Genomic DNA, 27,903 nt, shown 5'->3' on the forward strand with positions numbered 1-27,903 from the left:
TTTACCGGAGGAGGAAGGGAAGGGGTTTAGTTAGAAACGAAGGCTTGACTTGAGGGATATAATAGTCATTTTACTCTGTAAAGGGTATAAAGAAAGACACCGCTCCTCCTGGGAACACCTCTGTGGATAAGCTTCTCTCAGTTCAATTGGAGGATAGGCGGAAAGAAAGGTAATTCCTCTCTACTACTACTACCTTAAGTTGGCCAAGGCAAATTCCTCTCTACATACTCTACTTAAAAAGCAGTATTTGTTATTTGGTTGTTTGTAGTCAGTGGCGGCGTCTTTCAAATGGAGGTCACAAATACCAGCAGCAGCAGCATCATGTGGTTCTTCAGGGACAAAGGTTTCGATGATCCGAGCATCGACAAGATGTTGAGAAAGTGCAAGCAGTTGGACAAGGCCCAAAGCGAAGTGGCATCTGAGAACTGGGACTACCTGAGAAACATTGTTGGTATCCAAGAGAGAAAACTCCCTTGCATCGTCTCCCGATGCCCCAAAATCCTTACTTTACGCCTCGATGAGAGGCTCATTCCCATGGTCGAGTGCCTCTCCAGTCTAGCAAGGAATCCTCGGGAAGTTGCTTCCGCCATTACCAAATTTCCTCCTATACTCTCTCACAGCTTGGAAGAGAAACTCTGTCCCCTTCTTGCTTTTTTTCAAGCCTTGGGTGTGCCTGAGACTCAACTTGGCAAAATGATACTTTTCAACCCGAGGCTTATCAGCTACAGCATCGACACCAAGCTCACAGTGATGGTCAGCTTTCTTGCTAGTCTTGGCCTTGACCAAGATGGGATGATCGGCAAAGTCCTTGTCAAGCACCCATTTCTTATGGGGTATAGTGTTGATAAGAGGTTGCGGCCTACCACTGATTTCTTGAAATCTTCCGTTGGTCTCACTGAGGATGGCATCCAGTCGTTGGTCATGAATTTTCCGCAACTTGTGTGCAGAGACGTTACCAAGGTTCTCAAACCAAATTATGATTATCTGAGGGAGTGTGGGTTTGGAGATGCCCAGATAGCAACCATGGTGTCTGGTTATCCCCCAATTTTGATTAAGAGTATTAAGAATTCACTACAACCTAGGATCAGATTCCTAGTCCAGGTGATGGGAAGAGGCATTGATGAAGTGGCTTCTTATCCTGAATTCTTTCACCATGGATTAAAGAAGAAGGTAGAATCACGGTTTAAACTTGTCAAAAGGAACAACATTGACTGCAGCCTTAGAGAAATGCTCGACTGTAGCTCAAAGAAATTTCATGACAAGTTTGGCTTTTCAGAGGTAACTGCATCCTATGCAAGCCTTTAGCTTTATTATCTCTCTAGTTTTCCCCTTCATCAGGCTCTCTCTCTCTCTCTCTCTCTCTCTCTCTCTCTGTAACCTATTTTCAGCTTGTGTTAGAATTTCACTTCACTGATTGTGATATCAATAGAGTGTTTTCCAGATATCATCGATTCCAACACTTTTCTTATAAATGCATAGAGTGATGTCCCCTTGTTTTCAGGTATCCAACTGCAATCAAAACCACACTCCGTGACCTTTCATGATATTCTTTAAGCAAAAAAAGCGTCTAGTGTGATATTAATATGATGATGATTGGTCTAGCCAGGATTAAAGTTTGATATATAATGTTGTTGGATAAGTCATTCTTTGCTTGTGATTCTTGCAGCACCTGACAAGCAAAATAGGAATCTGCGTAGCTTAACTGCAGAACAGAATATGCTGCACGCAGCTCAATGCAGTCGACCAGATAGCTGAAAGTATGGGAAGGTGAAAAGCATAGACAGCTGTTTCTTGATCTTCACTATTACAGAGTATCAAAATAATGTTGTGAACAATTGCACTATGCTGGTGGTGGATCCTTTCATATAGTATTGGAGAGGGCCGTCAAGCGAAATCCACTATGCTCTCTTTTGGATGTCACAAACATTCATTCTGACAACCAGATTTTGTGACGGTCAAACTTGAAATTCTGGTTGCTTCGAATGCTCCTTTTCACGTTTGTAACAGTCGTATTTTGGTTCCCCCTTTGGATCGGCCGACTCAAAAAAAGAAAATACTTTTTTAAGTCTGAGAGCCCAAATATTAGATTTACTAAAAGGCCCAAAGTTAGAGGACCAGGCCTGCCTACAAAGTCGCTACTTTGGTTTCCTATAAACTGCTTGCCGTTTTAGATTTTTAGACAAAACCGTCCATCACCGAGTTTTGGATCCAACACAGCAAGAGAGACAAGAGTACTAAACTCCGTCGGGTCGCGGAAGCCATTGATTCAGTTACCAGTTACTACAGTACAAGCTTAGGGTTTGAACTTTTAAAGTGGGTTGTAACCTTGCCAAAACCGGAAGAGGGATTGAAGATATCTTGTTTATAATCGCAGGTATCAACTCTCAAACTCTCTCTTTCTCTTTCCAGTATTGATTTTTCATTCGCTTCTGCAAGTTTCAAACGTTGTTCCTTGTGATACCCACCCATGACTTACCAATTTAGGATTAAAAGAAGTTGTTGATAGTGGCAGGGATAAGGAGCAAGTAAGGATGAGCGAGAGGACCCTGGGAAGCGGGGTCGAGCATGTATTGAACTATCTGAAACGTAGGCAGCTCGAGAATCCTGGTTTCTTGTACGCAATGGAGGACGACTGTGGGAATGTATTTTGGGCGGATCCAACTTGCAGGTTGAATTACACCTACTTTGGTGATACCGTAGTTTTTGACACCATGTACAGGAGGGGTAAGAGGTATCAAGTGCCATTTGCTGCCTTCACCGGGTTTAACCATCATGGGCAGCCTCTTCTTTTTGGTTGTGCTCTCATTCTCAACGAGTCTGAGTCCTCCTTTGCTTGGCTTTTCCATACTTGGCTTCAAGCAATGTCTGCTCCCCCTCCTCCTTCTATTACAGTTGAACCAGATCGGCTGATACAGGTTGCTGTTTCTCAAGTTTTCTGTCAGACCCGCCTTCGTTTCAGCCAGCCCCTCATCTTCAAGGAAACTGAAGAGAAACTTGCTCACCTCTATCAGTCTCATCCTAGCTTTGAATCCGAATTTATAAACTGCGTTACTGAGACAGAAACGGCTGCCGAGTTTGAGGCATCTTGGGACATTATCGTCAGAAGATATTATCTACAGGATAACGACTGGCTCCAGTCCATTTATAATGCTAGGCAACAATGGGTCCGTGTCTTCATCCGAGACGCCTTTTATGGGGAGCTGTCTACAAATGAAGAGAGCAGCAGTTTGAACTCATTCTTCCAAGGGTTTGTAGATGCATCAACTACGATGCAAACGCTCATACAACAGCATGATAAAGCAATTGATAGCTGGCGTGAGAAAGAACTGAAAGCAGATTATGAAGCAATTCACTCTACTCCAGTTATGAAAACTCCCTCTCCCATGGAAAAGCAAGCTGCTAGCCTGTATACAAGGGCAGCGTTCAACAAGTTCCAGGACGAGTTTGTTGAGACCCTTGCAAATCCTGCAAGTAGGATTAGTGATTCAGGAACTCACACCACTTACCGTGTGGCTAAGTTCGGAGAAGTTCACAAAGGTCATACGGTCAATTTTGACGCCCTTGAGGTGAAAGCTATTTGCAGCTGTCAAATGTTTGAGTATTCAGGGATTATTTGTAGACACATATTGGCGGTGTTCAGGGCCAATAACGTTTCTACTCTTCCATCTCGGTATCTGCTGAGGCGATGGACCAAATCAGCAAAGACTAGAGGCATTGAGGAACAACCCGAGTTTTCAAACAGTTGTCAAGAATCTTTAACCGTCTGCTTCAACAATCTACGCCAAGAAGCAACCAAGTATGTGGAGGAGGGCGCCAAATCTATTCAGATTTATAAAGTTGCGATGGATGCCTTGGATGAAGCTGCCAAGAAGGTTGTTGCTGCAAGTAACAAATTTAGAGGAGCAACACCTGGAACTACACTTCCCAACGGCGATCCATACCCGTCTGAGGAAGCTCGAGAAACTACAAGTGCAATGAATCTTCCAGGGGTAAGCGAATCTATTGGTGGTACTCGATAGTTTTATGACATTTATATCCTCTGTTCCTTGGGAATAAGTACTTATCCAATGTAGGGTGAAAAGGAGAGGACAATACTTGAACTGACAACTGAATTGGAGAGGACAGGCCAGCGATGCGAAGTTTATCGAGCAAACCTGCTGTCTATTTTGAGAGATATGGAAGAACAGAAGTTTCAGCTTTCCCTCAAGGTACAAAATGCGAGACTAAGCTTGAAAGAGTGAGTGCTACCTGCTGGATACATAACATCACAATCGTATGCTGGTTGGTATTGCAAACATTTATGGGAATCAACTTCGTCTCTTACTCATTATGAAATGATTGGGAGTACTTATTGCAAAGGCTGCTGTGTAACAGGGAAATCCTGAAAATAGGGTCCCTTTTTCAAAAACGCTAAGATATTGTACAATGAGCAATCAGAAGAAAAGCCAAATAATTTAATTAATAGATGAGAATAGCAGTTGGAATATGTCACTTATTTCACAGATTATCCTTCAAGCTAATTTTAATGTTCTGCACTTTGATGGACACTTGCAACTTTTGATCATCCATTTCTTTCAAAACTGAAAGTAGGTTAGTCCTGTAAGCTTCACATTTCTTGTTTGCTAATTCCAGCTCGTTTCTGAGTTGATTAATCTTCTTGTCCATTTCGTCCTGCAAAGTTGGAGGAAATATGGTGAGCAGTAGAAGCACATAGCAAAAACTGAGGACCTTGCAGATTTATGGGAGATTGCACGGTACATGTTCACAATGTGGCAAAAGCAGAACAAACGATACTTTAGATGTGCAACGTTTATAGAGCAACAAACTTGATTAACATTTAATTTTTATCCAAAGAATGCAAGTATCGAAAATAAAATGAACCTCACCTCGGGCTGAGCCGGCACATCTTGCTGACAGTCCTCATTGCAACACATCCGTTTTCCATCAGTTACAGAAGAAGTCTCTTTAAAGTGCCCGTTCGCCATAGTTCTTCTAACTTCCTTATTCATCGCTAGGGACACAGTCTTGGCAGCTTCTTGCAGAGCAACTACTGCAACATCACAAGTATACAGAGATTTGCCTGCTTCTTGCAGAAAATTAGAAGCTTTGTGGCGTAAGGTGTTGTATCGGACGGTATGAGACTCCAGGTAATTAGCATACGCATGCAAATTATAATCATCAAATGTGACGCTGCTTTTGGCATTTCTGGTCCATCGTTTTAGGATGTAGTAAGGGGGAAGCGTAAGGAGATTGGTGACCCGGAAGACTGCCAATATATGTCTACAAATGATGCCAGAGAACTCAAACATCTGGCAACTGCAATTTGCTCTCATCTCCAAAACGTTGAACTTGATGAAATGAGCCTTGTGAGCCTCTCCATATTTCGCAACCGTATAGGTAACAAGATCCCCATCATCGTGAGCTTTGGATGCCATAAAAGTCAGGGTTCCAACTAGTTCTTCCTGAAATCTGATAAACAATTTCCTTGTATAAAGGTCAGACGCCTGCTTCTCCATTGGAGATGGAGTCTTGAGAAGAGGAGGTGAGTTCATAGTATCATAGTCTGCTTTAACTTCTTTCTCGAGACGACTCTCCAAGGCTTTTTCGTACAGCTTAAAGAACTGGCTTAGATTGGTTGAAGCGTTGATGTAACCATCAAAATACGAATTTATACTGTCACTACGGTGCGCTAAGGACATTTCGGCAAAAAAGGAATCACGGAGATAAACTGGGACCCACTGCCGGCGATCGGAGTACAATGCCTGTAGCCAGTCATGATCGCGTAGCTCATACTTGTCAAGAAGTGAAAACCAACATGACTCAAAATCCTCAAGGGACTCTGTCAGATTGACACATTTGTGGAAATCAGACTCAAAGGAAGGATGCGTGAGGAAGACATGGGACAACTTCTCTTGACATTTCTTGAAAATATGCCATTTGCAAAAGCGATGACGGGCGGCAGGGAAAACCTGCATGATGGCTGCACGTATAACAGCATCATGATCGGTGGTGATTGAGACAGGAGGGTGGGCGGACATTGCCGCAAGCCATGTATTGAAAAGCCAAACAAAGGAAGCCTCGGTTTCATTGATGATAAAGGCACAGCCGAAAAGAATGGGTTGGCCATGGTGGTTAACACCAGTGAAGGGTGCGAAAGGCAAACGGTACCTGTTGGACCTGTAGGTGGTATCAAAAGTGACAGTATCCCCAAAGAAAGCAAAATCCGTTATAGCTTTAGGATCAGCCCAGAAGACATTACCCACAGACTGGTCTTCTTCGGTGGTTCCTCCCTGAACAGCGTAAAAGAAGTTAGGGTTGTCGGCATTCATCTGCCGCAAGTAGTCAAGAAGAAGCTGAATCTCTCCTTCTATGCTCTTCTGCCGATTGTTCCTCATATAATTCCTACAGTCGACTTCGGTGAAGCCAACCTTGCTGATGCCACCGTACTCTTTGATGAGGGCGGACATGATCCTGCGGGGGCCCATACCTGCAGCTTGAAGTGTGTCAATCAACGTCTTGGCTGGGCCAGAGATTTGCCTGTGGGAGCGGAGACAGTGGACTTGGTCGGGAGGAACGAGGTCATGGTTGTGCTCTTTGACAAAGCCAGAGACGAGCCATTTACCAGAGTCGTGCATCTTGACAGAGAGGGAGGCTTTGCAACCGACTCTAGTGATGGTCCTGGGGCGCTTGATCTCCCTGTCCTTGGTGCGCTTTTCGTTCATATTCCTGAAACCTTCCTTGGCACAAACAAATTGCCTCTGGATGATGGCTCCATCTCGGCGGGAGCGGCGGGAGGAACTGACACGGGTACTAAAGCCGATGCGACGGGCATATGAGTTGTAGAAAGCCTTGGCAGCTTCTTCGGACTCGAATTCAAGACCATCGTAAGGCTCGAGATCCAGGAGATCCTGCTGCTCCTCCTCCTCCTCCTGATTGGGAAAGTAATTTTCGGAATTGCCAAGAGAGATACCACAAGGCATAATTGGGCTGTCGAGCATATCATCGTCGTCGAGACCATGGTGCTCAATATCAATAGCGTCGTCATCAACATCTCCCCCACTACTAACTCCTACACCGATATCGAAGTCGAGCACTTCATTATCCATCATCAGGAATGGAATGGAAGAACAAGGTTTTTTTTATTTATCTATTAATGTCCACAGGCAGGCGGGCGGATATGGAAAACGCATAAACACACTTACAGTCCCTTAAACGGTGTCGTGATTTGATTTCAAGCAGAGAAGAAGAGATTGGAAGCGAACGCGTGCGTCGCTTTTACAGGGGAGAAAGCAGAAAACAAGAGAAAGGGGGAAGCTGATTTTTTTGAGGCGGGAGTGATAAGAAACGATGAAGAAGACGATGAGAGACGAAGAAGGTCGAACAGTGAGGGAGGAGGAAGAAGACACCGAGAATCGTCGTCGGGAGAGACGCTGGTGCTTCCTACAATTTTGCCCCCTTTTCTTTTTTTCTACTAAGCAAGGCCCATTTAGTCATTCACTTTATGAGGCCCACCTTCTTTTGCGCGGCCCGTTCTCAGGGCCTTTCCGTAATGTTGTTTTATTTATATCCAGTTGTGAAAGAAGAAAAAGTTAGAAACGAAACGATGATACATACAATTACTACAAGCTGCTAATTGGATTACTCGCATTTTACAGTCATGAAATCTTAATCCAGATATATATTGTTGTGTGAAATTTTACTACCAGAAACAAAACAAAACACACACACACACAAACAAAAACAAAATAGTGATTGAAAGTGCATATTTCTTTTGATTTAGTCTACAAAAACTCAACTCTTGCCTAAATGGATTTTTACGGGAATTGAAAACCACCGCCTCCAACACCCTCAGCAGCAGCAGCAGGTCCGGTGTTCGGGTTAATGGCCGTCCACAGTAGAGAGATGGTGATCGCAATTAGACCTGCCCACACAAACACTATCGTTGGAGTTTTGCCTCTCCGTCCCATCAATCCTTTTGCGAATGGGTACAAATGAGCCAACACCCAGAAGCTGAAAAATGCTCCTCCTATTAGCTTGCTCCACTGTGGCACCGCTTGGTATATTGTCCTGACGAACGCCACCACAATCGCTATTATGTTCACCATCGCTATCACTATTGGGGGTATCATCAGCGACGACCATTTCACTATGTACAAATCTGCGTATATGTCATCGTTGTCATCTCCCCCTGACTTGGTCGTCAAGGTAAAGGAGATCTCGATCCCTGCTAACACTTTTAGGATTCCTTGCACAACAGCGTAGAGGTGAGAGCTTGTTCCAGATATAAGCCACCACTGTTCATTTCTCCACCATTCTTCGAGCCCAATGCCAGACCACTTCACCTCCAAGACCGCCAAGCCAATCAAGCATATGGTGATTATAAGGAGGTATACTAAGAAGGAGATACTAAGCGTCCGCACGATGAACTGTCCAGAGAAAAGAGAGAAGGCCGGAAGAAAGCAGTAGAGGATGAGAAACAGAGAGGTGAAGGGATATATTCCAACATTAAGGTACGCTAGACGTTGGAGGAACTTGAGACGCTTGGAGGCGAGAATGGCATTGTTTCTTGAGAAGAAGATCTCAACAGACCCGGTGGCCCACCGCAACACCTGGTGAAGACGGTCTGTGAGATTAATGGGTGCAGAGCCTCGAAACGAATCTCGCTTGGTGATACAGTAAACGGATCGCCACCCACGATTATGCATACGGTATCCTGTGACCACGTCCTCTGTCACCGACCCATAAATCCACCCGACTCTGTCTCCCCACTCCGTTTTATCCTCATACCAACAAGAGATTGCAGAAACAGACTCTGCCACTGTGGTAGCATCAAGTGGGTCGCGAGGGACTCTAAGGGCTCCGGGAGGGCGACCGTACTTGACAGCAGGGTGGTCTGCCAACGGACGACCTTGGAACTCTGCAATAGGAATTGACTCAGCTAGGAGTGTGGAGTTGCCAAAGCGCTTAGGGAGTTGTGTGACATCAAGGTCCGGGTCAAAGTCACTAGTGGTTAGAGCCTCTGTTTCTGATTCCTTCTTCTCGAGAAGCTTGTCAGGGTTAGGTGGATCAAAACCGTAGAGGGCAAAGCGTCTAAACATAGTACCTGTTCCGACATATACTGGTCCCTGCAAAATTTAAACTCATTGTTATTAGTGATGATTTCCCTTCCCAACCTAACCTAATATTTGTATTGTATACAGTAGTATATGGTTTTTTTATATATAAAAAAAAAATTACCTGTACACCGTCGAGAGCACGCATATTACCGTCAAAGAAGACAGTGTTATTGTTAGCATATCTATCAGAAGGGTCGATGCCTTCGAATCTTTGCGGGAACTGAATGTAGCAAATGTCTTCACCACCTCTGTCCATCATAAAACACATCCCTTCTCGGATGGCCTTGCAATTATAGATGTAATGATCACAATCAAGATTAAGAATGAAAGGTCCATTTGAGAGAATAGCAGAGGCACGAACAAGCGCATTCATGGCTCCAGCTTTCTTGTTATGATCATAGCCCGGCCGCTTCTCACGTGACACATAAACAAACATGGGCAAGCGGGTGTCTGTATCCGAAAAGTCAACGATTTTGTCGTCGCTATTACCAATTAAAGGATCACTACTAGGTGGTTTCAACATCACCTGCAGAATCCCAGCATGATCACCTTTGGAATGCTCTCGAGTAGCAGCTGCCCAAGTTCCAGGCCAGTGGGTGCCGTCGGCCATCCACGTGGCTTTGGCGACTTTGACAGGTTCTGTTGGATCACCTCCGCTCTCCCTCATCTGTTTCAGAGCCTTCATTTCCTCCCTTGCATTAAACGCATCTGATCTCCTCCGTATCGAGTCAGGGAGGCCGTTGATGCGAACCTTGAACTCATCATACTCTCTCTTAATCTTCCTCCTATCCTTGACAAAATCAATTCTGCTCTTATTTTTTGTTGGATCTATCTTCAAACTAAAATAGGTATCTGGATTTCGGGGTTCAATGTTATGTTTGCGACAAAAGGGCACCCAAAGATCAGCAAAGCTAGCAGCTTCTGCCATGGCTTCGAATGATAGAAGGGCTCCTCCATCATCAGATAGATAGCATGACACCTTCTCCACCGGATAATCAACGGCCAATATGGACAGAATAGTGTTGGCGGTGACGAGGGGTGGCTCTTTCTCTGGATCTGCCGTTGACACAAAGAGGTCAATACCTGGGAGGTCGGACCTCCCTGTTGGGTTGGAGGGAGATGGCATGTCAAATTTGTCACGAAGAACTTCCAGGTCAGTGGACCGGTTTATGGGGCACAACTTAGGGATCTGGTCTAGAATCCATGAGAACCCAAACCAAAGCTCGCATATTATTGACATGAGCCATAACCATATGGCGTCTTCGTTAGGGTTTCGGATCCTCCAAGTTAGAAAAAAACAGAGCACGACGAAACGAATGGCTATTAATAATCTGTACGGACTTATGATGGCGGCTGGGATTGGGATGCGTCGGCTCAGTGGCCGCCATGGTTTGTCAGCTGTTTCCACCATGCCGCCTCTCATTCCTTCGTCCATATCATCGCCATACATTTCGTCTTGAGGCCAATACGCATTACCGTAACCATATGTGCCTTGCGTCTCGAATAACCATCTGTTATGATCAAATTCGCCGTTTTGGTTCCTCTTCATCATAGACATGCTGTTGTTGTTGCCACGTTGGTCTTTTCCTGGAGCGGGTAAGGGGAGAGCACCACTAGAGAAGTCAGGCGTATCATCATCCATGTCTCCGACTTTGTATTGTTCCTTGCATCCTGGACAAAGACCTGTCTCTTTCTGGGCGTCCATGAAGCAATCCCTACAGATCTTGAACCTAATTATTAAACAATCACCATGTTAGTCTTGTGCAACAAGTAAGGATACCATCAATATATATAATGCATATAAGTTTTAAGATAGACGATATATACCGGCATTCACATGGCATCACGTCCTTTCCTCTCTCGTCTTTCATGACTTTCCCGTCGCAAGCAGGCATGGCGCACGAAGAGCCTTTAGCGCCAGCCATCTGAGGGTGTGTGACATCTGAATCGATGACTTTGTCCATAAGATGTGCACGTGTTACACTGTTGAAACCACCAGTAAATAAAGAATTGGACACGTATTGCTCTTCGGCTTTGGTGGCCATGGGCTGGTTGTCCGGCGTCGGAGGTATGTGCACCGTATAGTTAGAATAATCCCCAGAGAGCTCGCCCGACAATTCAATATTATCTCGAGATAAACTCACGTATCGTCCGCTAGATGTTCGTCTAGCGAATTTGACGGTTTGGCCGCTACCGGAATTGTTACGGACCTTCTTAGTATTTTGAGGAGGCGTGGACGCCATTGTGAAGCCAAACAAAGGCGCTTGGTTTCTGCGTGAATCACTGTGATCATGCAGTATACAAAAATGAAATGTGAGTTTTTACGTTCCTGATGGTTTGGGGAAAACAAAGAAGAAAAAACAAGGAGGAGAGGATTATCAGGACATAAAACTGTTTATGCTATGGATCTCTATTTTTGGGCTTCTCTGTATTATGCAGTATGCACCAACCAACCTATTTTTGGAAGCTCAAGGGTTTAGTTGTTTATGCTATTTTGGGATTATCGACGTTTTTCTCTTTCTTTTAATTCATTTGATTTCGGAAACCAATTCTCAACTTATACGTATATAAAAAGACAGTGGAAAATTTCCTAGCTAGTATTTTTTTTATTTATTAAAGCATAGTCAAATCCTACTATATTAATTGAGAAGTACAAATATGAAACTAACCTTAAATGTGTAAATAATTACATTCAATTGCCATTAAAAATTTTTAATTAAGATTAATTAATTAATTAATTAAATATTATTAATTAAAAAAACAGAAAACACTAAGAGGTAAAAAAAATCTATTCAAAAACTAATTTGTGTTTGAAAAAAAAAATTAACAGCTAAGATTTTTTTCAAAATACAGATAATTATTAGTTTTAAAAAATTATTTTCTCTTTCTAATAAAATTATTGACGAAAATTACTAAATATTTTAAAAATATAAACCAATCAGAATTTCAAAATTAAGATTTTATATCCAACTATATAATAAAATTATTTTATAACTAGAGTTCAAAGGTTGTCAAAAAAAAAAAAACTAGAGTTCAAAGATTTTAATAAGATTTCAAATTATGATTCCTCTATCATCTTTCTTTTATTTTATTTACAAATTGTTTGAAATTTTCATATAATACTTATGATTAATAAATATGCAGAATTTTTTCTGCATATGTTGTGATTTGAATTTTTTTAAGCAAAGATATATTACTCTTTTTTGTAATGTAAAAGATATATTACTCAATCTATGGAAAAAAGTTGTTTGTTTTAATTTCCACATTGACGGATTGGTAAAACTAAACTTATATAGTTGATAAATTAATAAATTTTATTTGCTCACAATTATAATATCAGAATTACTACTTCATATTTCACAATTATTGATGCAAATACAACAAACAAACAATATAAAGAAATATAACAATAATTTTTATTATTATATTATAATTTTTTTTAAAAATGTTGACATGTGCTTTAAGCACGGGATATCTCCTAGTATATTAGTATTTTAGTTAACTAAAGAAATGATTCTTATTTTATATAATCATTTGAAATATTTTTTCATGCAACTAAATTATAAACTTATAACTTTTTCATATCTTTTTGATGTTGCAGAGGAAAGATGTTTTTTTTTTTTTAAGTTAAGTTCTATTTAATATTTTAAATTGTAGATTACAAAATTATTTTAAAATAATATAATAGTTTGAAAGTATATGGTACAAATATATAATTTATCTAAAAATGAAAAAATAATAAATAAAAGTTAATAAAATTATTTATTTAAAGTTGATTTAAGTTTTATATGGTATAATCATTATAAAAATTTTTAGTTAGATTATTGTATAACGTTGAATGTTGAATACTGATATTCAAATTATTTAGATAAACGGAAAATTTGTAATTTGTAGGATTTTTATTGAAGAAGAGATAATATAAATTATAAATAATAAATATAAGGGTTATAATTTATACATCTATATATATAAAGTGCAGTTTTCTCATTCCTGGTGCTGCCACCTCAACATACCCTTCTTTTTAATAAGTCCATATTTTTTAAATAAGCCCATATTTTTGACATTATCTACTAAGGAGTTATTATTTATTTCTATCACATTTCTGTAAAAGCCCGATTCATTTTTCCAATTTTGCGACATTATCCACTAAGTCATGTTTTTTTGGCTGGCGGAATAAAACCCCTCGCCACGATATTCCACAGCGCCGTCGTCCGTTGTGGACCTAAAGCGTCCCTGCCCTTCTCATTCTTTCATCCCGGTTCACCTAATGGTTATCTTTGAAATAAATGTTCTCCACACCTCCACACCCGTTCGTTGTCTTCCCTCTCTATTGTAACGTTTTTCTCTATTACTGTAATTCATTTCGTTCAATGCTCGCTCTTTCAATTCAAGACCCACTACTCTATCTTTAATTGGTGTAAGTCGTATATAAAGTCTTCTCCTCCAATTTCATACCTCATATATTTTTCTTCGTCTCTTTAATTAATTTCCCTTCACTAACATGGATTCCCCTGCCGTTTCATTCAAAAATCTCAAAGTTGGGCGCCTTCACCAACAGATCGTCGGAAGAATGCTTCGTCACTGGCCTGATCGCAATGTCAAAAAAGGAGGCCAACTCATGGGCGTTGACTTCATACTCATTGATGAGAAGGTTGTTTCCATCTTAACTAGACTTTTCATTTATTCGTTTTTTACAACTCTATCTAATTTGAAGTTTTTCTCTAGAGTTGTGTCATCCAAGGGTCGATCAATGTGACCCACCTTTCAAAATTCGAAAACTCGCTACGTGATGGGGCAATATATATTGTGTTCGACTTTGAAGTCAGAAGAAGCAACTCTCATTTTAAGCTAACATATTCCCCCTTTTCAATACGCTTCACACCAACCATTGGCAGCACTTCACAAATCAATCACCAAAGACAAAGAAGCAAAGAGATGAACACACCTTTAATAAACTAAAGAGATTTAGAAATACGAATGCCACAATCAGATAACCGTAACACTAAATTATATGAAAAATAAAACCGAGCCAACAAAAAAACAACGCGGACTTTATAAAATTACAGCAAGATAAACAAGAAAATTGATTTTTCTCAAAACACAACTCACATCGAATCGAAAAAATCACTCAGAGGACAAACGGACAAAAAAATTACAACTAAGAACACAAAAACAACTCACAACTTAATTAGAAAATCTAAGGAAGCCATCACATTTTCATATAAACAAATTTGCAACCCAATTCACATTTACCTTTAACGAAATCAATAGGGAGATAACCAAATATTCCCTACAGATGCGAAGCGAGCGGGAATCAACCAAATACGCAAACCCCAAAAAAATGAATATTCAAGGGAAAACGATTACGAAAGGGATGACTGAAAAAATGATTACGAGCAGCAAAGAAATAAGTTTAATACTCATACTGTCCTCGAGATCGCAAACATTGCTCTTCTCCTATCTGTTCACGAGGACATCAAATTTTGAAAAAAACAAATCCATTCCCAACTCAATAACATACAAATAATGATCAAATAGACCAACATATTATAAGCCTTACAGAGAAATTCTCTGGGTCCGACTCAAACAAAGAAAAATAGCCCAAAAAAAAAAAAGAAATGTAAGTTATTGGTTTTATTTATTTTCCTTAATAAAATCGACAACCTTTTTCACTCCAAACACTAAAACATTGACCAAAAAACTACTCCAACAGTTTACAAAATACATACGAAAATATTAAATAACAATCCAACAACAAAATGACAAATTAATAATAAATAATTACAACTAACAACTACAGCCAAACAACAACTTCAACTACACAATGTTAACTTCTAATTATAATTTTTTTTAAAAGCATTAAAAACACACAAAATGATCTCAATTTTAAAAAAATAAACAGCAAACTAAATTATACTTACTGTAAAACCTATTTTTATAAAAATATCTAACAAAACAACATAAGCAACCAAAATCAAATACAAAAACAAATGTAAAGATGAATTTACGTAACCAAAAAAATAATATACACAACAAATCCAAGAATACACCTTAATCTAACTACCGCGCGTAGCGCGGATCAATTGCTAGTAGTATTAAACAATATACAAAAACGTTAAAAGTTAAGAAACGCAGCGTTTCGTTGTGCCAACGCCGCGAAAAGAAAAAAAATACAGTACAAGTGGCGGGGTGCTTTCTGGGTTTGCCTATTTCATTCTGAATCGCCGCCGTGAATTCGAATGTGTGTTAGATCCGTCGGTGATGTCGTCGTCGCAGAACCTTGGTGGCGCCACCAGATGCGGCCGTGTGATTGGGCCATCTTTGGACAAGATCATAAAAAATGCCGCGTGGCGCAAGCACACCTTCCTCGTTTCCGCCTGTAAGTCTGTCCTCGACAAGTTGGAGACTCTCTCCGATTCTCCCGATCCTTCATCGCCTCTCTTCGGTCTCTCCACCTCCGATTCAGATGCCGTCCTTCAGCCACTCCTTCTCTCTCTTGATACCGGCTACGCCAAGGTTATTGAACCTGCTCTCGATTGCTCTTTCAAGCTCTTCTCCCTCTCCCTCCTCCGGGGCGAGGTCTGCTCATCTTCTCCTGATTCCCTTCTCTACAAGCTCATCCACGCGATCTGCAAGGTTTGCGGCATCGGCGAGGAGTCAATTGAGCTGGCGGTCCTTCGCGTCCTCCTCGCCGCCGTCAGATCTCCTCGCATCCTGATCCGTGGCGATTGTTTGCTCCATCTAGTCAGGACTTGCTACAATGTGTATCTCGGCGGATTTAACGGGACCAACCAGATCTGCGCTAAATCTGTGTTGGCTCAGATCATGCTCATCGTCTTCACCAGATCCGAGGCGAATTCTATGGATGCGTCACTCAAAACAGTTAATGTCAACGACTTGCTTGCCATCACGGATAAGAATGTCAACGAAGGCAACTCTGTTCATATTTGTCAGGGTTTCATCAACGACGTTATTACGGCCGGGGAAGCAGATCCTCCTCCGGATTTCCTGCTAGTCTTGCAGGGCCCAGAGGAGGAGGAGGATGATGGTGCTTCAACTAGCAAGATCAGGGAAGACGGATTCCTTCTCTTTAAAAATCTGTGTAAGCTGTCTATGAAGTTCTCGTCACAAGAGAACACCGACGATCAGATTCTTGTTAGAGGCAAGACTTTGTCTCTCGAGTTGCTCAAAGTCGTCATTGATAACGGTGGCCCGATCTGGCGTTCTGACGAAAGGCAAGTTTTATCTTTCATTTCGCAGGTTACATTCCCTATCTAATGCAGCATTTGCTATTCGTCTCTCAGTAGTATTACATGGAGTCCAAGACCTAACTCTCCCTCCCCCCCCCCCAAAATATGCAGGTTTCTCAATGCCATTAAGCAGTTCCTTTGCTTGTCTTTGTTAAAGAATAGCGCACTCTCGGTTATGTCTATTTTTCAACTTCAATGTGCTATCTTCACCACCTTGCTACGGAAATATAGATCGGGTTTGAAATCAGAAGTAGGCATATTCTTCCCCATGCTTGTCCTCCGTGTTCTTGAAAATGTTCTTCAGCCAAGTTTCCTGCAGAAAATGACCGTGCTCAGCTTACTTGAGAACATTTGCCACGAGCCAAACCTAATAGTTGACATATTTGTCAACTTTGACTGTGATGTGGAGTCACCAAACATCTTCGAAAGGTATTTGCAATTTCTTATTTTGTACCTCCCCAAGATAGTTTTTGGATTCTGTTTCCAGAATAGCGTTCCAGATGTTGTCAGATTACAATTCTTTGCTGAAAAGTTTTTATAGATCAGATTGGGCACCAGAGTAGCCTACACGGTTCATATCTGTATTCCATTAGTGGTCTTGTACTTTAGTAAAATGTATTAAGCTCTTATAATTCTATCAGATGTTTGCAGGATTGTCAACGGTCTTCTAAAAACTGCTTTAGGGCCTCCTCCTGGTTCGTCGACAACTTTGTCCCCAGTCCAGGATATTACTTTTCGGCATGAATCAGTGAAGTGCTTGGTTAGCATTATTAAGGCAATGGGAACATGGATGGACCAACAATTGAGCATGAGCGAATCACTTCTGCCTAAGAGCTTAGAAAATGAAGCACCTGTAGACAATCATTCTAGCCCAAATGAAGAAGACGGGACAACTACAGATCATGACTTTCACCCAGATTTGAGTTCAGAGTCATCAGACGCTGCAACTCTTGAACAAAGGAGGGCATACAAAATTGAACTCCAGGTCTGATGTTGCATCATAAACGAACTAAAAGATTGTCCGTCCCATACAGTGATATTAGTATAATTATTTTTCTCTTCGGTGAGGTTAGTTTTATTTATCATCCTTCTTGGTTTATGTGCAGAAAGGCATCACTCTATTCAATAGAAAGCCGTCAAAGGGTATTGAGTTTCTTATAAGCTGTAAAAAGGTTGGCAACTCCCCAGATGAGGTGGTGTCGTTCCTGAGAAATACGACAGGCTTGAATGCTACCATGATTGGTGATTATTTGGGTGAAAGAGAGGAGTTTCCAATGAAAGTTATGCATGCCTATGTGGACTCGTTTGATTTCAAGGAGATGAATTTTGGTGAGGCAATTAGGTTTTTCTTAAGGGGGTTCAGGCTTCCTGGGGAAGCGCAGAAAATTGACCGCATAATGGAAAAGTTTGCTGAACGCTTTTGCAAATGCAATCCAAATTCATTCAGCAGTGCTGACACAGCATATGTTCTTGCATACTCTGTGATAATGCTTAACACTGATGCCCACAATATCATGGTTAAAGAGAAGGTTTGTTTTCTTGGCTGTCACAATTTATTCAATCCATGATAGGTTTGCTTTTGGACTGCATCTGCATGAGTTAACTTTTCTGGTTACTTACGTTCTCAGAAATTGTCATTAAAATATTCTGTATTGGAGATTGCTTTGTTTGGTATACAGTATTTACAGTGTGTTTTTACGTCTCCTTTTTTGTTTATGACAATCAGATGACCAAGGCTGATTTTATCAGAAATAACCGAGGCATTGATGATGGCAAAGATCTACCAGAGGAGTACCTTGGTGCGCTTTATGACCAAGTTGTCATAAATGAAATAAAGATGAGTTCTGATTCTTCTGCCCCAGAAAGCAGGCAGTCCAATGGCTTGAATAAACTACTGGGTCTGGACGGTATACTCAATCTGGTTTATTGGACACAGACAGAAGAAAAGGCAGTCGGAGCTAATGGTCTTCTTATAAAGCATATTCAAGAAAAGTTCAGGTCGAAGTCTGGAAAATCAGAGTAAGCTCATTTATCTTATTTAGAGTCTACTGTGAAATGAGGTGCTTAGGCTCTTATTCTTTGGAGAGAGTGGCAGGAGACGATAGCACTACGTAGTAGTGATTAGAAAATTGTATTCAAATGAAGGTTTTTATTGAGTGATTGTTCTTACTATGATGCTGCTGAGCGAGTCAGGTTACCTGCACAATTAGCGAACTAAGCTGAAACCAGGTTTTCCTTTAACGTTGATGAACACGTTGATGAAATACTTACCCTTTACTTTCCCTTGTTCATTTTTGTCTCTGAAATTGTGTTTACCTGAGAAACTACCTACCTGCAAAATTAGCGAACTAAGCTGAAACCAGGTTTTCCTTTAACGTGGATAAACAATACGTACCCTTTAGTTTCCCTAGTTCATTTTTGTCTCTGAAATTGTTTTTGCCTGAGAAACTATCTTTCTAAAAGGATTAGGGTTGACAAATACGTGGACGAATGTTAGGATCTGAAGTCCTAACATGAATCTCATGAATTGGATTTTTTTTCCTCTTTTGTAGATCAGCTTACCATGTCGTTACAGACGTTGCAATATTGCGTTTTATGGTTGAAGTTTCATGGGGACCAATGCTTGCCGCATTCAGCGTGACACTTGATCAGAGTGATGACAGGCTTGCTGCAGTTGAATGCTTACGAGGCTTTCGGTACGCCGTTCATATTACAGCAGTTATGGGTATGCAAACGCAAAGAGATGCATTTGTCACTTCCATGGCCAAGTTCACAAATCTCCATTGTGCAGGAGATATGAAGCAAAAGAATGTCGATGCTGTTAAAGTAAGTTTCTTCTTATGAAAATCAGTTGTTTCTTTCTGTATTTGCTGTCCTCACATCCGGTTTTCAAGGTATAAGAACAGAGAGATGAAGCATTTTAAGGCATACTAACCTTAATATCATGTGTTTTAGTTTTATGTTTCAACGGCTTTTTAATGTATTTTTCTCTACTGTAAAGTTCTCCTTCCCTCTATGGAGAGAAGCATGCGTGAATTGACCTCTTCATAACTTCATTATTGCTTATTTTGTTGTTCAGGCCATCATATCAATTGCCATTGAAGATGGTAATCACTTGCAAGATGCTTGGGAGCATATTTTGACTTGTCTTTCTAGAATAGAGCACTTGCAATTATTGGGCGAGGGTGCTCCAAGTGATGCATCTTATTTCTCTTCATCCGAGACGGAAGAGAAGAAAGCCTTGGGGTTTCCTAACTTGAAGAAAAAAGGAGCCCTCCAGAATCCGGTGATGATGGCTGTTGTTCGAGGGGGCACATATGATAGCAGTGCAATTGGACCAAATATTCCAGGGCTTGTGAAGCAGGACCAGATCAATAACTTCATTGCAAACTTGAATTTGCTTGACCAGATCGGGAGTTTTCAGTTGAATAATGTATATGCTCATAGCCAGCGGTTGAAGACTGAAGCCATAGTAGCATTTGTTAAAGCTCTATGCAAAGTCTCTATGTCAGAACTACAGTCTCCTACGGATCCTCGAGTATTTAGCCTCACAAAATTAGTTGAGATCGCGTAAGAGTTTCTTCTTTTGATACTCTCTTTAGAACTCATAGAATGAGAAATGAACATACTGAATACATCTCTTCTTGGCTTACTGAATTGGATATCAAGGTAGCACCATGAGAGTCTAGTAAGATGTCAACTCACAAATTTACATATCTCTTTTTTTGTTGTACAGCCACTACAACATGAACCGCATCAGGCTAGTCTGGTCTCGCATATGGAGCATCCTGTCAGATTTTTTTGTATCTGTTGGCTTGTCGGAGAATCTCTCTGTTGCAATATTCGTTATGGATTCACTACGACAACTTTCTATGAAGTTCTTGGAACGTGAGGAGCTGGCTAACTACAACTTCCAGAATGAATTTCTTCGACCATTTGTCATTGTTATGCAAAAAAGCAGTTCTGCTGAAATAAGAGAACTAATAGTTCGGTGCATTTCTCAAATGGTACTCAGCCGTGTCAGTAATGTAAAATCAGGGTGGAAAAGTGTTTTCAAGGTACATAATGTTTTCCTAGCATCCGCCTGTATGTGAATATATATGATTAAGCTTCAGGTTAAGAGGAAAAACGTTCAACCGAAGATACTATGCTTAGTAGTTCATCTGCTCTTTTTTCATTTTCTTATAAGACATGCTCTAGTTGTCGACTTGTTTTACTGAGTAGCCATTTTCCTTTCAGGTTTTCACAACCGCAGCAGCTGATGAAAGGAAGAACATTGTGTTGCTGGCCTTTGAGACAATGGAAAAAATTGTCCGAGAGTATTTTTCATATATCACAGAGACGGAGGCAACAACCTTTACTGATTGTGTTAGATGCCTCATAACTTTCACAAACAGCAAATTCACCAGCGATGTTAGCCTGAATGCTATTGCATTTCTACGATTTTGTGCCCTAAAACTTGCAGAAGGAGGCCTTGTGTGGAATGAGAAGGGTAGGTCCAGCAGTCCCGGTACTCCAGTAACTGATGACCATGCACCAGATACCCAAAATTTTATGGATGCAGATGAAAACATATCATATTGGGTTCCTTTACTCACAGGTAATCTGTCATATTTTTAATCTGTAAATAATACCTTGATTTTAATGCATAAACATATTATGGGCTTTCGTCTCAAATAAAAGAAAAAAACATATTATGGGGATCTTACATATTTCGAATTCACATATTCCATTGCTAATTCGTCCAAGTGATTGAATTTGTTTTGCTGCGAGGTTAGGAAAGGACAGTTCCCTGCATTCTAATCAAAATTTATTTTTGTTACAGGATTGTCTAAGCTAACTGCTGATTCCAGACCAGCAATCCGTAAAAGCTCCCTGGAAGTGCTCTTTAATATTTTAAAGGATCATGGTCATATTTTCTCACGAACATTCTGGATTGGTGTTTTCAGTTCTGTTATTTATCCTATATTTAATAGCGTGTGGGGCGAGAATGATCTGCTTTCTAAAGACGAACACAGTTCATTCCCCTCTACATTTTCTCCACATCCTAGTGGAGTTTCTTGGGATGCTGAGACTTCAGCTATGGCGGCACAGTCTCTGGTAGACCTATTTGTCAGCTTTTTTACTGTCATAAGGTCTCAACTATCAAGTGTAGTGTCCTTACTTGCTAGTTTTATAAGAAGTCCAGCTCAGGGTCCTACAGTAGCTGGAGTTGGCGCGTTGCTGCGGTTGGCAGACGAATTGGGTGGCAGTTTCTCGAAAGATGAGTGGAAGGAGATTTTTTTGGCTGTGAAAGAAGCTGCTTCATTGACATTGTCTAGTTTCATGAAAACACTGAGAACCATGGATGATGTTCCAGATGAGGAAACGTTGTCTGATCAGGACTTTAGTAACGAAGATGACGTGGACGAGGACAGCCTGCAAACTATGTCTTATGTTGTTGCAAGAACAAAGAGTCACATCACCGTCCAGTTGCAGGTTGTTCAGGTATGTACAAAATGTTGTACTATAGATGATGAATTGCCAAGGTTTGACTAATACCAACAAATTGTTCTTTAAAAATCCCATACGAAAATGAATTTAGAAATGTTGTATGCTTTACCTTTGCCTTGCTCCAGAATAATGATCTCTCTTACCCTCTCTCACTACTCTTTCTCCTGTTCTCAGGTAGTGACTGATCTCTACCAAAATAATCAGCGGTCATTATTGGCATCTCACGTCACTGTTATCCTGGAGATACTTTCATCAATCTCATCACATGCCCACCAGCTAAATTCTGATTTGATACTGCAAAAGAAAATGAGGAGAGCATGCTCTATCTTGGAGCTCTCTGAACCTCCCATGCTTCATTTCGAAAATGACACTCACCAGAACTACCTGGACATTCTTCAAGACCTACTGACATACAACCCAGGAGTGTCCTTGGAGCTAAACATAGAGTCTCAACTGATTACAGTGTGTGTGCAATTACTGAAGATGTACCTAAAGTGCACTTTGTTTCAGGGTTCAGAGTTGGAAGAAACCAGGCAGCCTAAAAACTGGATTCTACCCATGGGAGCAACATCGAAGGAAGAAGCAGCAGCAAGATCTCCACTAGTGGTTGCAGTGCTGAAGGCACTGAGGGAACTGAAAAGAGATTCATTCAAGAGGTATGCACCAACTTTCTTCCCATTGTTGGTGGAGCTTGTGCGGAGTGAGCACAGCTCTTCACAAGTCCCACAAGTCTTAAGCACCGTGTTCCATACATGTATGGGTCCAATGATGGGTGAATAGAATAGGATGGTTGTAAGTGCATTGAAGTTTGACATTCGAGCACCTAAAGGATAGGTTACGAGCAGACACAAATCACTCTTTTCTTCTTTCGTTTTTTCTTCTCGTGTCTAATGAGTATTGACGAAAGAATGTGAGATTAACAGGTTTTGTGCGGTTGATTGCTTGTGCTGATATAGAGTAATTAATTACTGTTATAGAAACTAAGAAAAGGATGGTGAAAATTTTCTGCACTGCATATTTTCTTCTTCCCAGTTGTGATTGTTAACGCTACTCATGAGCATATAATATTACAAACACAGCTCAATGAGGTCGAAGTAAGGATTTGTGAAGATATATAATATTAAAAGGAAAAGAAAGGAGAAGACAAAGATGGGCCACTCGTAGCAAGTCATTTAGACTTGAAATGAAGTGATGATATCTAAAGTGATAATCAATAAGAAAGCCACAATTTGTTTTTTGACCGCCGAAAGTGAATCATTCACGGCTTGATGATGATGATGATGATGATGATGATAAGGAGGAGTCAGGAGTGGAACTGCTTTCCTTGGTATGTCATTCCAAAGCGCCAATAAGGAGGAGCCACATCATAAGAGGCAATGGTTTTGCCGCCTCTGAGAGTAACCTCGAAAGAGAGAGACTGTCCGATGAGATCAAGAGAGGAGTGCCAGTTCTGTCCCCAGTTTCTGGCCATTGGGATCCAAGCCGTTGTATGGCCCTTCACTTTCACTCCTACAACTTCCCCGTCGAGGCCAACATTGCTTATCAACACCTGGAAGAAGTGGGAGCTCCCGTTCAAGCTGAATCTTAAACCGCCTCTCCGCCCACACTTGACCCTCCTGTATTGTATAGGTATCATCTCGGCTTTGGTTTCTGCTATCCCTGTGAAGGCGGCATGAGATAGTTCCAAGTGTTCCTTTGGGAAGTTGCACCAACCTCCGTAATCGGAGGACAGACCCGAATTGGGAGGACAGAAATCAGTGGCGGTGACCACCACGGAGGGGCTGCCTTGGAGGCACCAACGGATATGGTTCACGCACCGCACTTCTAGACAAGCTCCGCAGCTGCTTCCCCTGTTGAACAGCTTCCCGCTCAGGCCTGCGCTGTACCCGCCATAGCTGCTCTGCCTCAGATCTCCATACCCACAAGCGCCTCCTATCACCACCAATTTAGTCTAGTTAGTCATGAGGAAAGAAGAAAGAAAAATAGGGGGGGGGGGGGGGGGGAAGAGAGAGAGAAGAGAACCAGTAGCGACGGAGGAGGAGCCGTCTTTGTCTCTGGAGAGCGTGGCTGTGGCTATCTTCCAGTCGTCCTCGGCGGTGGCTTGAAAGAAGCGGCAGAGAATAAAGATGCACAATGCGAGTTGCTGAAGCCCAGAATCCATGAACACAACAAGCAGGGTTGTTGGGATCCTCACAGGTGGCAGACAAAAGTGATGCGTTTGAGAGGGTTTTGGGGTTCCTTTTGATCATCATCTGGCTCCGCTCCGCTTTTCAAGACTGGGTGTGGTGGGGATGCGACAAAAGATTGCTCTGACATGTTTTGTTGAGTGTTGACTTTGACAGTTACCGTTTCAGACCAATTATCAAAACAAAAAGAAAGGAAAGGAACAACAACACGTATTCCAGGCCCAACTCACTTGGCAGCCCACTTTCCTCGGTCATTTTTCAGACCTATTATCAAAAAAAAAAAAAAAAAAAAAGGAACAACAATACGTATTTGAGGCCAAAATCACTTGGTAGCCCACTTTCTACCCGTTATCTCAACGAAGTTTAAGCTTTAAACATCAAAACTATACTAAAGTAGATAAACTAAACTTTAAAAAAATAAATTTAAAGTTAATTTAACATATATCAATTGTGTAAAAAGAATAAAAATGAAAATATTTTAAAAATAGGTAATTTTGAGAAGTGATATCTTAAAAAGAGCAATTTTTCTTATTAAAATGGCAAATTGTATTACTACGACGTTAAACGAAAATAGAAATCTGTGTATTCTTATTTTTCTTTTGTTTGGAAGAAAATAGAAAATATATTACGAGACCAAAAAACGGGAATCTATAAAATAAAATGGAAATTTGTACCATTGAACATGCGTGGAAGGAGCTTCACCATGATCATAAATGGTGTCTATCCACTGCTACGAAAGTTAATATTAAAGTTCATGTAAAATGTTTCAAATTATTAATAAAATAGATTTTACTTAAATATTATAATTTTCAAAATATTAATTTTTATTATACAGAAATTTATATTGGTTTATACCATTGGAGGCAACAAATTTTAATTAATATTAAAGAGTCTCTTAACTTTAAAAAAAAAAGTATAACAATTAAAATAATGTTGGGATGTCATGAGGATTAAAATTAAGAGGCAAAACTGGAAAAAAACCAAGTAGGAGAGGACAACAAGGTTTTCAACCGGTTCATAGATAAAGTCATGGATAAGATCCCTTCAAAAACAACAACAGCTGCTAGTCTAACCTACAACTTCTGGATAAACCTTGTACTTGGGTTGCACAAGATGAGCCGGAGGATTACACTTTCTACCCGTTATCTCAATGCGCATTGCGAAGTTTAAGCTTTAAACATCAAATAGTAAATCCTACTCCCTCAAAACTATACTAAAATAGATAAACTAAACTTTAAAAAAATAAATTTAAAGTTAATTTAACATATATCAATTGTGTAAAAAGAATAAAAATGAAAATATTTTAAAAATAGGTAATTTTGAGAAGTGATATCTTAAAAAGAGCAATTTTTCTTATTAAAATGGCAAATTGTATTACTACGACGTTAAACGAAAATAGAAATCTGTGTATTCTTATTTTTCTTTTGTTTGGAAGAAAATAGAAAATATATTACGAGACCAAAAAACGGGAATCTATAAAATAAAATGGAAATTTGTACCATTGAACATGCGTGGAAGGAGCTTCACCATGATCATAAATGGTGTCTATCCACTGCTACGAAAGTTAATATTAAAGTTCATGTAAAATGTTTCAAATTATTAATAAAATAGATTTTACTTAAATATTATAATTTTCAAAATATTAATTTTTATTATACAGAAATTTATATTGGTTTATACCATTGGAGGCAACAAATTTTAATTAATATTAAAGAGTCTCTTAACTTTAAAAAAAAAGTATAACAATTAAAATAATGTTGGGATGTCATGAGGATTAAAATTAAGAGGCAAAACTGGAAGAAAACCAAGTAGGAGAGGACAACAAGGTTTTCAACCGGTTCATAGATAAAGTCATGGATAAGATCCCTTCAAAAACAACAACAGCTGCTAGTCTAACCTACAACTTCTGGATAAACCTTGTACTTGGGTTGCACAAGATGAGCCGGAGGATTACGATATCAACAAAGAGGACGGCTCAAATTTTTAGGTTTCATGGATGAGGAAATGATTGTCCACGAGTTTTTGTTGAATAAGAAGGGCTTTATCCACAGAGCCGATGGCAAAGAACGCTCGTTAAAGGGTTATGATGCCATAGTTCGCGATTTCATGAATAAGAGAAACAACTAACATACGGAAGACTTATCCAAACTCTTCACATACCTGTCCTTCACCACGCGATGTTCTGGATACGAAAACATCTGCAGCTTGGGTTTGTGCCTGTGTCTCCCACGATCCCATGATCCGGTGTAATTGCCTCCAGAAGCGGGGATCGAGAACATCTCATCTCTCTTGGAGTACATTACGTGGGTGGAGAAGAAGCTGGGGTCTGTGATTCTGATGTTGGTCCACTTGCAATTTCTTTGAGCAGGCCTACACAAGCTGAGTTGAGGTCCCATGAACTTAACAGCCACGATGCACTCTTCATCTTCGAGAGAAGAAGAGGACATGGCCACATTGGTTACAACTTGGGTTTGGCAATGAGGCAGTGTTACAAGAGGAGGAAGGGAAATGCGTTTCGGGGTCTGTATCCGATGCACTTGGGTCTAGATCATCTTGAAGACGCACGACCCCGTTCTTCAAAGTTGCTACCCAACCATGGGATGCTCCTATATATGGTTCCCATCTCCTTCACCAACTCCATAGGCACTTTAATTTCTTTTCCGTGAAGTTGATCTCTCCCTCAATGTAGTTGTACATAGCGAGATGTCCAACATCGCCATCTCTCAAAGTAGATCCACATGGTTCAACTTCGAAGATGCAACTAGAGAAGCACCGAGCGGTGAGGTGTCTCTGCGGAATCACAGTTGATATAGATCAGATATGAAAACAGAGAAAAAAAACCATCCAAGACGACGAGATAAAGAGGATAGTGCAGAGATATCTCTACGTCCTTTAGTGCGGAGATATCTCTACGTCCGCCGATCTGGCCGGGTACATAGCCACATCGTCGGCCGCTTCCTGGATAAGGCTGAGGAGCTCAGCGTCAAGTCCGATGGGTTTATATAAGTCCACCCTTTCCAGCACACGAGAAACGCCAAGCAAATTCCTCAGCAGCTGCTTCTCATGATATGCTCCACTGAAGTACCAAACTTCCAAAATTTTCGAGTGTGTTCTCCAAGCACGGAAGAAAAATTGCAGTGGGGTTACGCCTTGAATTGGATATCCGATTTCACGGGTGGTTATGAAGTGGAGATGACGACTCTCATAGATTTTGCAGAACGTGAACAGAGGGATGGATGAAGTGTCGCTGGATTTTGGGCAGGAGAGCCAATACCATGCTGGTTTAGGAACAAATTTTGGTGACCTTCTCTGCAGTTTGGCATCTGCTAAGACAGTAACCATCTGTCAGTTCTTCATTCAAATGATCCAGGATAACGCTAACCTGCTTCAACGTAGAGCAGATATGGAAACGAGCAGACTGGTGCTGAAGACGACTTTCCAACCCCGTGACTTCGTCGGAATCATATCATGAGAAGACACAGGCACAAACCTGTGAAATCGGATATCCAATTCAAGGCGTAACCCCACTGCAATTTTTCTTCCGTGCTTGGAGAACACACTCGAAAATTTTGGAAGTTTGGTACTTCAGTGGAGCATATCATGAGAAGCAGCTGCTGAGGAATTTGCTTGGCGTTTCTCGTGTGCTGGAAAGGGTGGATTTATATAAACCCATCGGACTTGACGCTGAGCTCCTCAGCCTTATCCAGGAAGCGGCCGACGATGTGTCTATGTACCCGGCCAGATCGGCGGACGTAGAGATATCACTGATTGACTTTCCCAATAACCATGGAAAAACCCCTACTAATATATTCTCGTTTCCTTACGTAAGTGGTTTTAAAAGTAAGGAATCATATCATT

At 40.8% G+C, this 27,903-nt stretch overlaps 6 protein-coding genes and 1 pseudogene across 21 annotated transcripts; 3 read left to right on the forward strand and 4 right to left on the reverse strand.

Annotated features, from left to right (window-relative positions):
• The first annotated feature begins 28 nt into the window (after positions 1 to 28).
• On the forward strand, positions 29 to 2,065 carry LOC147930061 (transcription termination factor MTERF6, chloroplastic/mitochondrial-like). 6 transcript variants are annotated; one of them, XM_087478709.1, is made up of 4 exons: positions 29 to 169; positions 269 to 1,278; positions 1,430 to 1,501; positions 1,667 to 2,065. In XM_087478709.1, exons 2-3 carry the CDS (start codon positions 289 to 291, stop codon positions 1,469 to 1,471), a joined length of 1,032 nt encoding a protein of 343 aa, XP_087334835.1. In that variant the 5' UTR covers positions 29 to 169; positions 269 to 288; the 3' UTR covers positions 1,472 to 1,501; positions 1,667 to 2,065. The 6 variants fall into 6 exon arrangements, with proteins under 6 accessions (XP_087334835.1, XP_087334838.1, XP_087334836.1 ...); XM_087478712.1 differs by having other exon boundaries at positions 1,442 to 1,501; XM_087478714.1 differs by having other exon boundaries at positions 133 to 169; positions 273 to 1,278.
• On the forward strand, positions 1,667 to 4,486 carry LOC147930062 (protein FAR1-RELATED SEQUENCE 9). 4 transcript variants are annotated; one of them, XM_087478704.1, is made up of 3 exons: positions 1,667 to 2,374; positions 2,507 to 3,989; positions 4,074 to 4,486. In XM_087478704.1, exons 2-3 carry the CDS (start codon positions 2,532 to 2,534, stop codon positions 4,239 to 4,241), a joined length of 1,626 nt encoding a protein of 541 aa, XP_087334830.1. In that variant the 5' UTR covers positions 1,667 to 2,374; positions 2,507 to 2,531; the 3' UTR covers positions 4,242 to 4,486. The 4 variants fall into 4 exon arrangements, with proteins under 4 accessions (XP_087334830.1, XP_087334831.1, XP_087334832.1 ...); XM_087478705.1 differs by having other exon boundaries at positions 2,513 to 3,989; XM_087478706.1 differs by having other exon boundaries at positions 2,213 to 2,374; positions 4,083 to 4,486.
• Positions 4,365 to 7,464, reverse strand: LOC104729127 (protein FAR1-RELATED SEQUENCE 5). The gene is made up of 2 exons (XM_010448018.3): positions 4,887 to 7,464; positions 4,365 to 4,671 (listed from the first exon to the last, which is right to left on the reverse strand). The coding sequence occupies exons 1-2, from the start codon at positions 7,107 to 7,109 to the stop codon at positions 4,498 to 4,500; spliced, it is 2,397 nt and encodes a 798-aa protein (XP_010446320.2). The 5' UTR covers positions 7,110 to 7,464; the 3' UTR covers positions 4,365 to 4,497.
• A 110-nt stretch (positions 7,465 to 7,574) lies between these two features.
• Positions 7,575 to 11,698, reverse strand: LOC147930063 (cellulose synthase-like protein D4). The gene is made up of 3 exons (XM_087478703.1): positions 10,944 to 11,698; positions 9,238 to 10,846; positions 7,575 to 9,125 (listed from the first exon to the last, which is right to left on the reverse strand). The coding sequence occupies exons 1-3, from the start codon at positions 11,357 to 11,359 to the stop codon at positions 7,815 to 7,817; spliced, it is 3,336 nt and encodes a 1,111-aa protein (XP_087334829.1). The 5' UTR covers positions 11,360 to 11,698; the 3' UTR covers positions 7,575 to 7,814.
• A 3,427-nt stretch (positions 11,699 to 15,125) lies between these two features.
• LOC104720731 (brefeldin A-inhibited guanine nucleotide-exchange protein 1) lies at positions 15,126 to 22,874 on the forward strand. 8 transcript variants are annotated; one of them, XM_087478716.1, is made up of 11 exons: positions 15,126 to 16,351; positions 16,478 to 16,795; positions 17,018 to 17,351; positions 17,473 to 17,895; positions 18,093 to 18,385; positions 18,919 to 19,192; positions 19,446 to 19,936; positions 20,103 to 20,424; positions 20,606 to 20,966; positions 21,192 to 21,853; positions 22,034 to 22,874. In XM_087478716.1, exons 1-11 carry the CDS (start codon positions 15,378 to 15,380, stop codon positions 22,637 to 22,639), a joined length of 5,058 nt encoding a protein of 1,685 aa, XP_087334842.1. In that variant the 5' UTR covers positions 15,126 to 15,377; the 3' UTR covers positions 22,640 to 22,874. The 8 variants fall into 8 exon arrangements, with proteins under 8 accessions (XP_087334842.1, XP_087334843.1, XP_087334844.1 ...); XM_087478717.1 differs by having other exon boundaries at positions 15,241 to 16,376; XM_087478718.1 differs by having other exon boundaries at positions 15,241 to 16,351; positions 17,008 to 17,351.
• An 86-nt stretch (positions 22,875 to 22,960) lies between these two features.
• Positions 22,961 to 24,203, reverse strand: LOC104729129 (expansin-A20-like). Its single transcript, XM_087478724.1, has 2 exons — positions 23,882 to 24,203; positions 22,961 to 23,791 (listed from the first exon to the last, which is right to left on the reverse strand). Exons 1-2 carry the CDS (start codon positions 24,018 to 24,020, stop codon positions 23,163 to 23,165), a joined length of 768 nt encoding a protein of 255 aa, XP_087334850.1. The 5' UTR covers positions 24,021 to 24,203; the 3' UTR covers positions 22,961 to 23,162.
• Positions 24,204 to 26,105: 1,902 nt separating this feature from the next.
• On the reverse strand, positions 26,106 to 27,387 carry LOC147930064 (uncharacterized; annotated as a pseudogene).
• Between the last annotated feature and the right edge of the window lie 516 nt (positions 27,388 to 27,903).

This window comes from Camelina sativa, chromosome 12 (assembly GCF_030686135.1).
Source record: "Camelina sativa cultivar CO46 ecotype springtype chromosome 12, ASM3068613v1".
NCBI classification, from domain to species: Eukaryota; Viridiplantae; Streptophyta; class Magnoliopsida; order Brassicales; family Brassicaceae; genus Camelina; species Camelina sativa.